The 14,180-nt window shown below is 40.6% G+C and overlaps 1 protein-coding gene across 2 annotated transcripts in view; it reads right to left on the reverse strand.

Annotated features, from left to right (window-relative positions):
• ACACA (acetyl-CoA carboxylase alpha) overlaps nt 1-14,180 on the reverse strand; it is a 454,335-nt gene that overhangs the window by 25,716 nt on the left and 414,439 nt on the right. For both annotated transcript variants that reach the window (XM_075853501.1, XM_075853500.1), the window contains exons 52-53: nt 13,900-14,054; nt 13,638-13,808 (exon numbers count right to left, since the gene is read on the reverse strand). In XM_075853501.1, coding sequence (XP_075709616.1) covers nt 13,638-13,808; nt 13,900-14,054 — 326 coding nt within the window. The remainder of the gene's footprint in view (nt 1-13,637; nt 13,809-13,899; nt 14,055-14,180) is intronic.

Here is a 14,180-nt window from a genome sequence, read left to right on the forward strand (position 1 = left end):
CTCTCACTTACCCTGTGCGCCGTTTGTTTACATTCTTAGGCCTTATTCACACGGACGTGTCCGCTTTGCGCGCGCAAAAAATGCTGCGTATTGCACGCGCAAAAGGTCCCTGTGTCATCAGCATATGGTGCGCGGCTGCGTGATTTTTGCGCAGCCGGCATCTTGATGAAACTCTGGTTTTATGTTTACAAACAGAAAAGCAAGTGATGCTTTTCTGTTTTCATTCATTGTTTTTACTGCTGTTGCGCGAATCACGCGCGTCACACGGACGTGCTTCTGTGTGCCGAGCGCGATTTGCACGCACCCATTGACTTCAATGGGTGCGTGCAGCTCGAAACACGGCCAAATATAGGACATGTCGTGCGTTTCACGCAGCGCACATACGCTGCGTGACATTCACTGACAGTCTGAACGGCCCCATTCAGTAATATAGGTCCGTGCGACGCGCGTGATTTGCACGCGCATAGCACGGACGTATTATACGTTCGTGTGAATAAGGCCTTAGACTGCTATTTTTGTGCATTTCTTGGGTGTAATGGAGAGACGTGTATGATGCTGATTGGTCAGCGTCATACAGTTCTTTGTAATACGCCCACTTGGTTAAAAGTTAAAAAACGCCCACTTGGGCATTAAGAAACAAATTTGCATAGATGTAATAAAGGTCATAACTTGCTGAAAAAAGATTGTTTCTCAAAATAAAAAACACTGCTGTTAACTACATTCCAGCGCCTATAAAATGATGTAGGAGATAGGGCATTTTTAATCTGGTGACAGAGCCTCCTTAAAGAGGCTATGTCACCAGATTTTGCAACCCCTATCTCCTATTGCAACAGATCGGTGCTGCAATGTAGATAAGAGTGACGTTTTTTTTTTAAAAAAACGAGCATTTTTGGCCAAGTTATGACCATTTTTGTATTTATGCAAATGAGGCTTGCAAAAGTCCAACTGGGCGTGTTTAAAGTTATGTACAACTGGGCGTGTATTATGTGTGTTACATCTGGGCGTTTTTACTTCTTTTACTAATAGAAGTATCATCCACTTCTCACACAACGCCCAGCTTCTGGCAGTGCACAGACACACAGCGTGTTCTCGAGAGATCACGCTGTGACGTCACTCACTTCCTGCCCCAGGTCCTGCATCGTGTCGGACGAGCGAGGACACATCGGCACCAGAGGCTACAGTTGATTCTGCAGCAGCATCAGCGTTTGCAGGTAAGTCGATGTAGCTACTTACCTGCAAACACCGATGCTGCTGCAGAATCAACTGTGGCCTCTGGTGTCGATGTGTGCTCGCTCGTCCGACACGATGCAGGACCTGGGGCAGGAAGTGAGTGACGTCATAGCGTGATCTCTCTAGAACACGCTGTGTGTCTGCACTGCCAGAAGCTGGGTGTTGTGAAGAGAAGTGGATGATACTTCTATTCACAACGCCCAGCTAGTAAAAGAAGTAAACACGCCCAGATGTACGCACATAATACACGCCCAGTTGTACTTTTACTTTAAACACGCCCAGTTGTACTTTAGAAAGCCTCATTTACATAAATATAAAAATGGTCATAACTTGGCCAAAAATGCTCGTTTTAAAAAAAACAAAAAACGTTACTCTTATCTCCATTGCAGCGCCGATCTGCTGCAATACGAGATAGGGGTTGCAAAATCTGGTGACAGAGCCTCTTTAACATACTGCTAAAGCTACACTGGCGTGATTCAAGGGCAACATTTAAATGTCTTGGAATGGCCGAGTCTAAGCGCAGACCTCAATCCAATTGAGAATCTGTGGTATGACTTGAAGACTGCTGTACACCAACCCAACCCATCCAACCTGAAGGAGTTTGAGCAGTTTTGCTTGGAAGAATGGGCAATAATCCCAGTTTCTACATGTGCAAAGCTAATAGCGACATTCCCCAAGAGACTTGTATCTGTAATTGCAGCAAATGGGGGCTCCACACAGTATTGACTTTGCACCATCAAAGTAGAAGGCATGTTGTGTAAATCAAATTGTACAAACCCCCAACAATCCATTTTAATTTAATGTTTCAATGCAACAAAACAGGAGAAACTCAAAGGGGCGTGGGGGGGGTGAAGACTTGTACAAGGCACTGTATTATGACAACAGTCATAATGTATTACATCTCACTGCACTATTGTTACATTAACCCCTTAATGACCGGGCCTGAAAAGACCTTAATGACCAAGCCAGATTTGTTAAATCTGGTATGTCTGACTTTATCAGAGAATAACTGTGCGAAAGTTTTGAATATCCAAGTAATTCTGACATTGTTTTTTCGTCACATGTTGTACTTTATTTTAGTGGTAAAAGTAGACTGATACGATTTGCGGAAATTAATGAAAAAATAGAAAAATTGAAGAAATTTTGTAAAAATTATCATTTTTCCCTATTTTTAACTGCAATATGTCACATATGTACATACATACTGTACAATTTTTTTTATTAAATATATATTTCCATCGCTTTACTCTATTTTGGCAGCACTTTTGAAAAGAAAACATTTTTTTTTGAGCAATTTAGAAGACTTACAAGTTTAGTAATGATTTTATACATTTTGTTTTCCTGCACCAAGCCAGGTTTTCAGAGGCTCATAGGTGTCAGAATGGTGGAAACCCCCACAAGTGACACCATTTTGAAAACTACACCCCTTAAGGTATTTATTAAGGGGTGTTGTAAGTATTTTGACCCCACAGTTTTTTTGTAAGAATTCATGCAAAGCAGGCGTAAAAACATATAATTTCACTTTTTTCATAAAATTATCACTTTGAAGACCGATTTCTTTGTAAAGCGACCATGAGAATGAAGAAATGCACCCCAAAATCTATCACCCTGTTTCTCCTGTTTTCAAAAATGCCCACATTGTGACCCTAATGCGTTGCCTGGACACACGGCAGGGCCCGAAAGGAAGGGAGCAACCGGAGGCATTCAGGTCTCATTTTTGCTTGAAAATGTTTTAGGCCCCACTGTACATTTGGAGAGGTTTTGAACTACCAGAACGATAGAAACTCCCCATAAACGACCCCATTTAGAAAACTAGACCCCTTAAGGTATTAATCTAGGGCTGTAGTGAGTATTTTGACCCCACAGTTTTTTGCTAAATTGAATGCATAGCAGGTGAAATAAAAAAAAAAACACTTTTTATATAAAAGTATCACTTTGAAGACCGATTTCTTTGTAAAGCGACCATGAGAATGAAGAAACACACCCCAAAATCTATCACCCTGTTTCTCCCATTTTCAAAAATGCCCCCATTGTGACCCTAATGCGTTGCCTGGACACACGGCAGGGCCCGAAAGGGAGGTAGCGCCCGAAGACTTTCAGGACACACATTTTGCTTGAAAATGTTTCAGGTCCCATTACACATTTATAGTGGCACAGAGCGGCCAAAAAGATAGAAACTCCCCATAAATGACCCCATTTTGAAAACTAGACCGCTTTAGGTATTCATCTAGGTGTGTACTAAGTATTTTGACCCCACAGTTTTCGCAGGAATTAATGCACAGCAGGTGGAAAGAAAATTTTATTTCACTCTTTTTCACAAATGTGTCATTTTAAGGTCAGATTTCTTGTACAGAGGACATGAGAATAAGGAAATGCACCAGAAAATGTATCACCCTGTTTCTCCTGTGTTCAAAAATATCCCCATTGTGGCCCTAATGTGTTTTCTGGACACACGGCAGGACCCAAAAGGAAGGGAGCACCCGGAGGCTTTCAGGGCACACATTTTGCTTTGAAAATGGGAGGATTCTACTTTTCTAGATTGAGAAATATATGTCCCTAACAGTTTCTACACCCTATGACTATGTCGTGCTAAGAAAGCAGCTGTCCTGAAATCATGTCAGTCCATAGACATTATGTATATCAACCCGCTCTGATATATAGTAAGTTAGAGTGGGAAAATGTATTAAACTGTTGGCGGAAAAAGGCAATATATCAAAAAAAAAGGAGGAAGAATGTATCCAGCTATGTGGAAAACTAGAGCATGTTCACAGGATGAAAGAAAATTTGTAGGGCTGTAATGACTTTATTATTCAAAGTGACTGGTCATACAACGTCTCTTTAGCTCCATCAATCCCTATATAAGGGACGAATGTGCCAAGTGACGCGGTACACCATAACAAGCCCCTGCCCGGCAAGGTAGGAACCACCATGTGCACAAAACAACCAATCACCTGTAGAATATATAAAGGGGCAGTGTCCCACACCGTATGTATAGATACAGTAAAGGACCACTACTCCCCAAATTAATGTCGCTATTTCTAGAAGTATTGTCGGGTGTAAGAGGTCCACCAAAAACCCGAACAAAACTGTAATAAAGCCCATAGTGTATTGATAAGGACAAAACAGGGACTTATGCATAGACCAGGGTTGGAAGGACAAGCGGAACAATAATATCGTGACTCACTTCGCTGTCCTCGTTTGCTGCAGACCCGACACAGTTTTTTGGGGTATTTTTGGTTAGATGTTGAAGGGATGGGGTGTAAAAAATATTTTTCAACAAGTCGGTGTACATCCTCTGACTCATGGACTACTCTCTGCTCTGCAGATTGAAATATGAGATCTTCAATCACTTTCTCCTGAAATTAAAAGAATGTCGCCCTGCCCGCTGATTTTTTGTACAGGACAAATGCGTTCTGCATCGCAACTTGAATCCCTTGAAGTGACACTTTCGCTGTCGCTTTCAAGTAAGGCTGGGTTCACACGACCTATTTTCAGACGTAAACGAGGCGTATTATGCCTCGTTTTTCGTCTGAAAATAGGGCTACAATACGTCGGCAAACATCTGCCCATTCATTTGAATGGGTTTGCCGACGTACTGTGCAGACAACCTGTCATTTACGCGTCGTCGTTTGACAGCTGTCAAACGACGACGCGTAAAAATACAGCCTCGTCAAAAGAAGTGCAGGACACTTCTTTGGACGTTTTTGGAGCTGTTTTCTCATAGACTCCAATGAAAACAGCTCCAAAAACGGACGTAAAAAACGCAGCGAAAACCGTGAGTTGCTCAAAAAATTTCTGAAAGTCAGGGTCTGTTTTCCCTTGAAAACAGCTCCGTATTTTCAGACGTTTTTGGTCACTACGTGTGCACATACCCTAAAAGCTCAACTTCAGATGCAGAATCCGTATCTGAGCATAGCATCTGATAGGCTTCCTCAACGCTGTATCTTCTGGCAGCCATAATGATAATACAGTCTAAACCGCAAATAATAAATGGAACTAGCGGTTTAAATTATTTTTTTTATCAAACTAAGGCCTCATGCACACGACCGTAAAAACACCCGTTATTGCGGGTCGTAATTACGACCTGCAATAACGGGCTCATAGACTTCTGTTGCCCACGGGTACCTTCCCGTTTTCTCACGGGAAGGTGCCCGTGCCGTTAAAAAAAATAGAACATGTTCTATTTTTCTATTTTACGGGCCGTGCTGCTATACTTTATAATGACAGCACGGCTCGCAAAAGCGGCCGGCTGCCCGCGGCCGGCCGTGCTCGTAATTACGAGTCGTAATTACGAGCATGGTCGTGTGCATGAAGCCTAATCAACTAAGAACACTAAAAGAATTAGACTTTTTTTTAAATTTTTTTATTGTTTTTTTTTTTTAAAACCTAAACCTAAACCCTACGCCTAACACAAACCGTAAACCCAAGCCCAGAACAGCACCCTACGCCGTCTAAGGCCCCATGCACATGAACGTGTTTTTGCGGCCGCAATTCCCCCGAAAATCCACGGGAGAATTGCGGCCCCATTCTTTTCTATGGGGCCATGCACACGACCGTAGTTTTTGCGGTCCTTGCACGGCCCGGGAGCCCGGACCGCAGAAAGAACGGGCATGTCTTATTACGGCCCTGTTTCTCATTGAAAACAATGGTGGCGGCCATGTGCATGTCCCGCGATTTGCGGGCGGCCTGCGGACAGTCCGCAGCCGGCCGACCCGAAAATCACAGCCGTGCACACGGCTACGGTCGTGTGCATGAGGCCTAACAGCGTACATGCCGTCTAACAGCGTACCCTAAAAAGAAAGTAGTTTATAGTACGATTCTTAGTATATACAGTAAATATATTTATATATATATGTATATACTATATACTATAAAATACTGAAAAAAATGTGTTATTTTTTTTAATAAACTGTGTAAGGGACAAGTGATTTTGTGTGGGGACACTGACACACTTGTATCTGTTTCTCTCCACAGCTAGAACAGTGAGGAGAAACAGATACATGTTTTTACTTTTATTTTACAGTAGTGATCACTATGATTGGATCTCATAGTAATCACAAAAGATCAGGAACCAATACTATTGGCTCCTGATCACTGCTCTAAGAACAGAGCTTCTAGCAACAGCTCGTTCTTAGAGCAGGAGCTGTCATTTAGACACTCCCGGCGGCTCTGTACGCAGTAACAGCATATGACCGCTGTGATTGGCTGTCACAGCGGTCACATGCTGTTACGACGAAATCGGCAGGTCCTGATGGCTGCACTAAGAACCGGACCTGTTACTTACAGCCGGTTTTTAGTGCAGATGTCACCAGGGTGCCGATAAACCCCCTCTACTACAGCGACGCCAAAAGGCGTCGCTGTAGACTGAGTACATGCACCGCCTGACGTCAAAAGACGGTGGGCGGTCGTTAAGGGGTTAACACTCCAATATAAAACACGGTTGATAAATTCAGCTGCATTACGGCTTAACAGGTATTACAAATTTCATACAAATACTGTATTATTTGCGGAATTTTTTTTATCAACAATATCACTGCTAACTGTGAATATGGGAATGAAAAAAGCTAAATATTGCACATTACATTAAAAAAAAAAATATAAAAATTATATATACACTACCGTTCAAAAGTTTGCGGTCACCCAGACAATTTTGTGTTTTCCATGAAACTTATATTTATCAAATGAGTTGCAAAATGACTAGAAAATATAGTCAAGACATTGACAAGGTTAGAAATAATGATTTTTATTTGAAATAATAATTTTCTCCTTCAAACTTTGCTTTCGTCAAAGAATGCTCCATTTGCAGCAATTACAGCATTGCAGACCTTTGGCATTCTAGCTGTTAATTTGCTGAGGTAATCGGGAGAAATTTCACCCCATGCTTCCAGAAACCCTCCCACAAGTTGGATTGGCTTGATGGGCACTTCTTGCGTACCATACGGTCAAGCTGCTCCCACAACAGTTCTATGGGGTTGAGATCTGGTGACTGCGCTGGCCACACCATTACAGATAGAATACCAGCTGCCTGCTTCTTCCCTAAATAGTTCTTGCATAATTTGGAGGTGTGCTTTGGGTCATTGTCCTGTTGTAGGATGAAATTGGCTCCAATCAAGCGCTGTCCACAGGGTATGGCATGGCGCTGCAAAATGGAGTGATAGCCTTCCTTATTCAAAAGCCCTTTTACCTTGTACAAATCTCCCACTTTACCAGCATCAAAGCAACCCCAGACCATCACATTACCTCCACCATGCTTGACAGATGGCGTCAGGCACTCTTCCAGCATCTTTTCAGTTGTTCTGCGTCTCACAAATGTTCTTCTGTGTGATCCAAACACCTCAAACTTCGATTCGTCTGTCCATAACACTTTTTTTCAATCTTCCTCTGTCCAATGTCTGTGTGCTTTTGCCCATATTAATCTTTTCCTTTTATTAGCCAATCTCAGATATGGCTTTTTCTTTGCCACTCTGCCCTGAAGGCCAGCATCCCGGAGTCGCCTCTTCACTGTAGACGTTGACACTGGCTTTTGCAGGTACTATTTAATTAAGCTGCCAGTTGAGGACCTGTGAGGCGTATATTTCTCAAACTAGAGACTTGTACTTGTCTTGTTGCTCAGTTCTGCAGCGGGGCCTCCCACTTCTCTTTCTACTCTGGTTAGAGCCTGTTTGTGCTGTCCTCTGAAGGGAGTAGTACACACCGTTGTAGGAAATCTTCAGTTTCTTGGCAATTTCTCGCATGGAATAGCCTTCATTTCTAAGAACAAGAATAGACTGTCGAGTTTCACATGAAAGCTCTCTTTTTCTAACCATTTGGAGAGTTTAATCGAACCCACAAATGTAATGCTCCAGATTCTCAACTAGCTCAAAGGAAGGTCAGTTTTATAGTTCCTCTAAACAGCAAAACTGTTTACAGCGGTGCTAACATAATTGCACAAGGGTTTTCAAGTGTTTTCTAATCATCCATTAGCCTTCTAACACAATTAGCAAACACAATGTACCATTAGAACACTGGAGTGATGGTTGCTGGAAATGGGCCTCTATACACCTATGTAGATATTGCATTAAAAACCAGACGTTTGCAGCTAGAATAGTCATTTAGCACATTAACAATGTATAGAATGTAATTCTGATTAATTTAATGTTATCTTCATTGAAAAAAACTGTGCTTTTCTTTAAAAAATAAGGAAATTTCTAAGTGACCCTAAACTTTTGAACGGTAGTGTATATACATATATATATATATATATATATACACACACACACATACATATATATATATACACATACATATACACATACATATATATATACACATACATACATATATGCATACATACATATACACACACATACATATACACATATATGCACATACATATATATACATATACACATATATACATATACACATACATATATATACACACATACATATATATAAATATATATATATACACATATATATATATATATACAGCAGAAAGAGACCTGCATACACGTTTTGTATCATTGTTGGAATGTGCTGTTCAAATTTTTGTTGTGTTTATGTGATACATATATATATATATATACACACACACACACACACACACACACACATATATATACACACACACACACACACACACACACACACACACATATATATATCTCACATCTTTCCTTATCAGTCTAGGGACAGGCTATGCACTAATACCGGAAAATTCTGATTTCAAATATATCTTATGTAAAAGCAGTTACACTAAACAGATTGCAAAAGAAGAGAAAGAATTAAATAAAAAAGCTAAATATCTGGATAGAAATTACACTTGCTGTAAAATCCTACACAAAGCAAGATTTAACCAGGAATCCCAAAGCTTTTAGTTTGGGTGAATATTTAATACTGTTATTAATCATTTTTAATCCGTTTGCTTTTAATTAAGAAACAGCATGATGCTTTCCTATCAACATATGCCAGGGAGCAGATTAATTGTAGCTTAAGATAACTTGCCTTGATTGGTGTAATGTATTAGCTAACAAGGCACAAGCTCCTAAACACATGCAAGCATCGCCCGTAAATGCTCACGCACTCCCCCAGCAGCCATGCCCCCACCCCAACCTTTTCAGCCACATCTATCTTAAATTGTTGGAAATGCCTAGCAGCTAGCTTGAGAATGGTCATTGTGAAATGTTGAAGGGGTCTGCCAACGATGAACAATTACAGGACACAAACATTCTGCAAGAAAAAACACCATTGTGAATCTCGTGAAATGTTATAAAAGGAAATACCAACTGGCACTAAAGCTTAAATCCAAAATTGTTGCATATAAGGAGGTTTACAGCACATAAAAAAATGGATTGTACATGACTTGTTAAAGTATTAAAAATAATAAAATACCCTATTTAGTTGTTTGTTTTTTTTATTTTAATTTTTAAAAAAGAAATAAGAAGCAGCATGTTTTTTTCATTTTGGTGAGCTGCTTCTCCTTATTTTAGATTTTCGGGCTTCTGTTCATGGGTTCCGTTCGACCTTTCCGTTAGGGGAACCCATGAACAGAAAGCCAAACATAAACCATATCTTCAGTTTGTATTACCATTGATTTCAATAGTAATGCTTCCGTTGCAAATGGTTTTCATTTGTCTCTGTTCTGTAAGGCTTACTTTTATTTAGCGGAAACAATAGCGTAGTCGACTGCGCTATTGTTTCCGCTAAAAAAAGGGAAACCTTACAGAACGGAGACAAACGGAAACCATTTGCAACGGAAGCATTACTATTGAAATCAATGGTAATACAAACGGAAGCTATGGTCTCTATGGAAGCTATGGGAAGCTTTACCCATGAATGGAAGCTCGACGCAGATGTGAACGAGGCCTTAGACACCTTTCAATCTGATTGCTGCTGTGCTGTTTGTTATGCAGCATGCCCACAAAAACCAACTAGTTTCAAATTTATTTTGCTACCCGGATTATAGGGGCTTAACTAAATAAAACTATGCCTATACTGACTATATCTCAATCTCCATTACATTTGCTTCACTACAAAAATAATACTGCTAGGAAAGAAAAATGCAGTAACAGATCTGTCGCATGACAGACACCAGCGGCGCCCGATAGACCCGATTTACTTATAATGGGGTACATCAGGTTCCGCTGAGATGTCGGTTTGGACAGGGTTAAATAGCATTGCATGCAGCTCTATTTTTCTCGTCAAAAACAACAATCTGCGATGGAGGCTCCTAACGAGCCTCCGACGCAGATGTGAACGAGCCTAAAGTGAAATTCACTTTCTAAAGCAGAAATCCTTCTCATTCTCCATAGGGATAACATCAGCTTACCTTAACCCCTTGGAGACACAGGCAATTTTTGTTTTATCAATTTCGTTGCATTCCAAGAGCAATCATTTTTTTATTTTTCCGTCAAGATAGCGGTAGGAGGGCTTGTTTTTTAGCAGGACGAGTTCTATTTTTTTAAGGCACCATATAAGGTACTGAGAAAATGTGTAAAATTAGTTTGTGAGGTCAAATGGGAACCACAAGAATTCACTGTGCGGTAAAGAACGACAGGTTAACTTTATTCTGCGGGTCAATACAATTAGGGCGACACCAAATTGTTAGAGTTTTTAATAATCTTTTACAAAGCAAAACCACTGTTAAAAGAATTTGTTTTGTATCGCCCATTTTTTCTTTTTTGTTGTTGAAGGAGCTGTGTTAGGGCTTGTTTTCTGAGGCGTGAGCTGTAGTTTTTATTGGTACCATTTTGGGGTACATACAACTTTTTATCGAGGGGACCAAAAAAGCTATCCTGGCATTGACATTTTTTTTCCTATGCTGTTCACCCTGCGGGTTAAAAAACTTGATGTTTTAATCATTCAGAATTTTATATGTATGCAGCAATACCAATTGTATTAACTTTTTCATTGCTTACATAATTTTCTGGAGAAATGGGAAAAAAGTTATTATTTTTTTTGTATATATTTTAATTATTAATTTTTTAGACCCCCTACTGATGTACTTATATATTGCCTTTATTTGTGCTCTACTATGAAGCATTGCCTCTGGCAAGACTTAATAATAGAGCATTAATGACAGACCTGGAGGCCTCCGGCTACCATGGCAACTGATCGTATCTTTGCGATTTCATAACGCTGGGGGGCAGAGAACGCTCTCTTTTTTTGTCTAATCGCGAGATGCTGTGGTCACTATTGACCACAGCATCTGAGGGGTTATATGGCTGGGATCGGAGTTATTTCCAATCCTGGCTGTTACAGGTGAGTGGCAGCTATTTAAAACAGTCAGAACCCGCCGCGTATAGTGCAGGCGCAGCTCCTGAGCCTGTGCACTTTTCATGTAGCGGACATGGCGGATGATATGATGCAAAGGGGAACACTAAACATAAAAATTCATGAGAAAAGTAAATAAAAAAAACTTGTTCACAGTATTGTCAGTCTACAGGATAACCCTAAAACATTCTTTAAGAAAGCTTTCAGAGAACACAGGTGTTCATTTCCTCCCGATTCTCATCCACTTCCGGCTGAGGGGTGTGGCCTAGCTAAGAAGGTAGGGCTTAGCATTCTTGGACTCCTATTGCAAACAGAGCAGTAGGATAAGGCTCTTTCTGCAGCCAGTTACCTCACAACCAGACGCAGGCTTATGAGAATAACGGGGGGAATAGATGATCACCTGCGACACTTATAGAAAAATTATTTATAGATTTGTCACAGATTTCATATACAATATGACCAAGAAAGGGGCACAGTAATGGAGGGCATGACATACATACACACTATATAAACCCCCCACAAATTAACCTCTGCTTGGCTGAGCACTAACTGAACATGATTTTCCCTGACTATACGAGTTGCATACTACAAACCACCCAAAAACCAGATTAAAATTGTCTGTTACCTTACACAAACCACAAATGTCCAACAGGAGGCTAGCAGAGATCAGTATTACTAGACAGATAGACAGGTTATAAAAGTGCACACCTTTATAGATCAGTGTTGAACTGAGTAGCAACAGCTCAGAGCTGCAGAGAAATCCTGTACTGGACAGGAAGGATAAGGCCCCACTACCAACCTGCCTATCATTCTATAAAAATACAGGCCCTAAATTTGAACTTACCTTAGCATAAAGGTCTATACCGACTTGGACACTTTTGTGATAGATTAGGCGTAAAACCCTGTCATTTTTACCAGTCCATCCACCACATGCCTGACTCTGAAATATTTAGCTTTCACCAGATTCACCATTTTATGTCCTCATTTAAACCTGCTTTGGTTCTGCAGAATACTTCAGTATTTGAGCATCTATGTTTGAATAATTCTAGTGGTCATCATCTTTTGTCTAATATTTACTCATTTTTTGTTTCTCCGACGGACAAGCTCTCATATATGTCTATGTGGGAGAGGGACTTACACACATCCTTTACGGTTAGGGAATGGCAAGATATGGCAGAACGTACGGCGAAAATTTAGCCACTAAAAAGCCAATTATAAAGTATTCTTACGATGGTACTTAGTTCCCTCTAGGTTGGCCAAGATGTTCCCTTCTACCTCATCTTCTTGCTTTAGACACTGTGGTTGTGTGGGAGACCCTCTGCATACGTGGTAAGGTTGCCTGAAGGTACGCCGGTTTTGGCGACGAATCAATATGTTATTTTCTGTAACCCAGATTAATGAGACCGTCCCTGGATTACCTAAAGCCTCTCATAAATTTGTATCCTTTCTTTTCCTGGCAGCCAAAATAGCTATAGCTACGTCCTGGAAGAGCCCTGTGATTCCTCTTTATCTGGTAAAGACTAAACTGAATTGGATCATGGTCAATGACCATTTACACTGTATGGTCTCAGACAAGGAGGAGCTCTTTCTTCAAGTTTGGCAACCATGGCTCAGATACCTTGGGACGAACTCTTAGGTTCATGTTGCCTAGAGGACACCTGACCCTCATTTTCCTATCCTTCCCCCCCCCCCTCTTTTCCCTCTCTCTCTCTCCCTTCCTTATTATCTTTTTTTTTTTTTTTTTATTCTCTCTCTGCTTTTACAACAAGTGGTAATTCTTGGCATATATTTGTATGTCATAATTCGATTTTCGGGGAATGCCCCCAACTGTTATTTGCATGGTTTGATGTGAAGTTTTCCTTTTCTTGTAAACCTTCAATAAAAATGATTGAAATATAAAGTCCTTAGAATACTACTCCTTGCTGGGGATATTCAGCTTTCCTGGTTTCCTCCTATCTCATCCAGCTTTCCCTGATAGAACAGATACTTCCTGGAGACTTGCTTCATACCCATGATTTAGTACAGTACACAAATTCATTAAATTCGGAACAGGAATATCTTCTTTGCTCTCTAAGACATCATGTTGTATGGTTCAGACCTGTATTCAAGAGTGTGCTTAAATTGCAAGGAATATTTGCAGATTACTCACTTACCTTGACAGTTCCTTCTACTTCCACAAACCATCGCCTTAGCATAGCTTGAATCTGCCCATCTGTTAACTCTGGATTTGCAGCATGGATCTTCTGCTTTGCTACATCTTCCAAAAGTAGTCTCCGTAACCTCCAGTAAAAAAATGTCCTTGATGTTTTCCATTCCAGGATATCCTGTATTGAATGAATCAGCAAAAAAAATCTTATGAGAAGGAAATAGGAAAATATTAAGCGTTACAGGTGAAAATGATGAGGTTGTACTTACGGTTATAACTCCCTTTTCCTGCATTCTACCTGGTGTATCATGCAGATCTGCAAACTGCACTGCAACTTGGTGGTAAATAGGGATCAGAAATTCTTCTCTTTCCTTAAGCTTATTTTCCAACTCTTTGCAGTCAGCAGGACTAAGTTCTGGTGTTCCTAGGATGAGCAAATATACATCCATGAATAAAAGCAGCAGGGGGTTATGCATTCTAGTTTTCTAAACACTGGTATAATGGGGTGAGAGAGGGAGCCCCCTCCCTCTAAAACCACTCACATGCAGCA

Source organism: Rhinoderma darwinii, chromosome 2, assembly GCF_050947455.1.
Source record: "Rhinoderma darwinii isolate aRhiDar2 chromosome 2, aRhiDar2.hap1, whole genome shotgun sequence".
NCBI classification, from domain to species: Eukaryota; Metazoa; Chordata; class Amphibia; order Anura; family Rhinodermatidae; genus Rhinoderma; species Rhinoderma darwinii.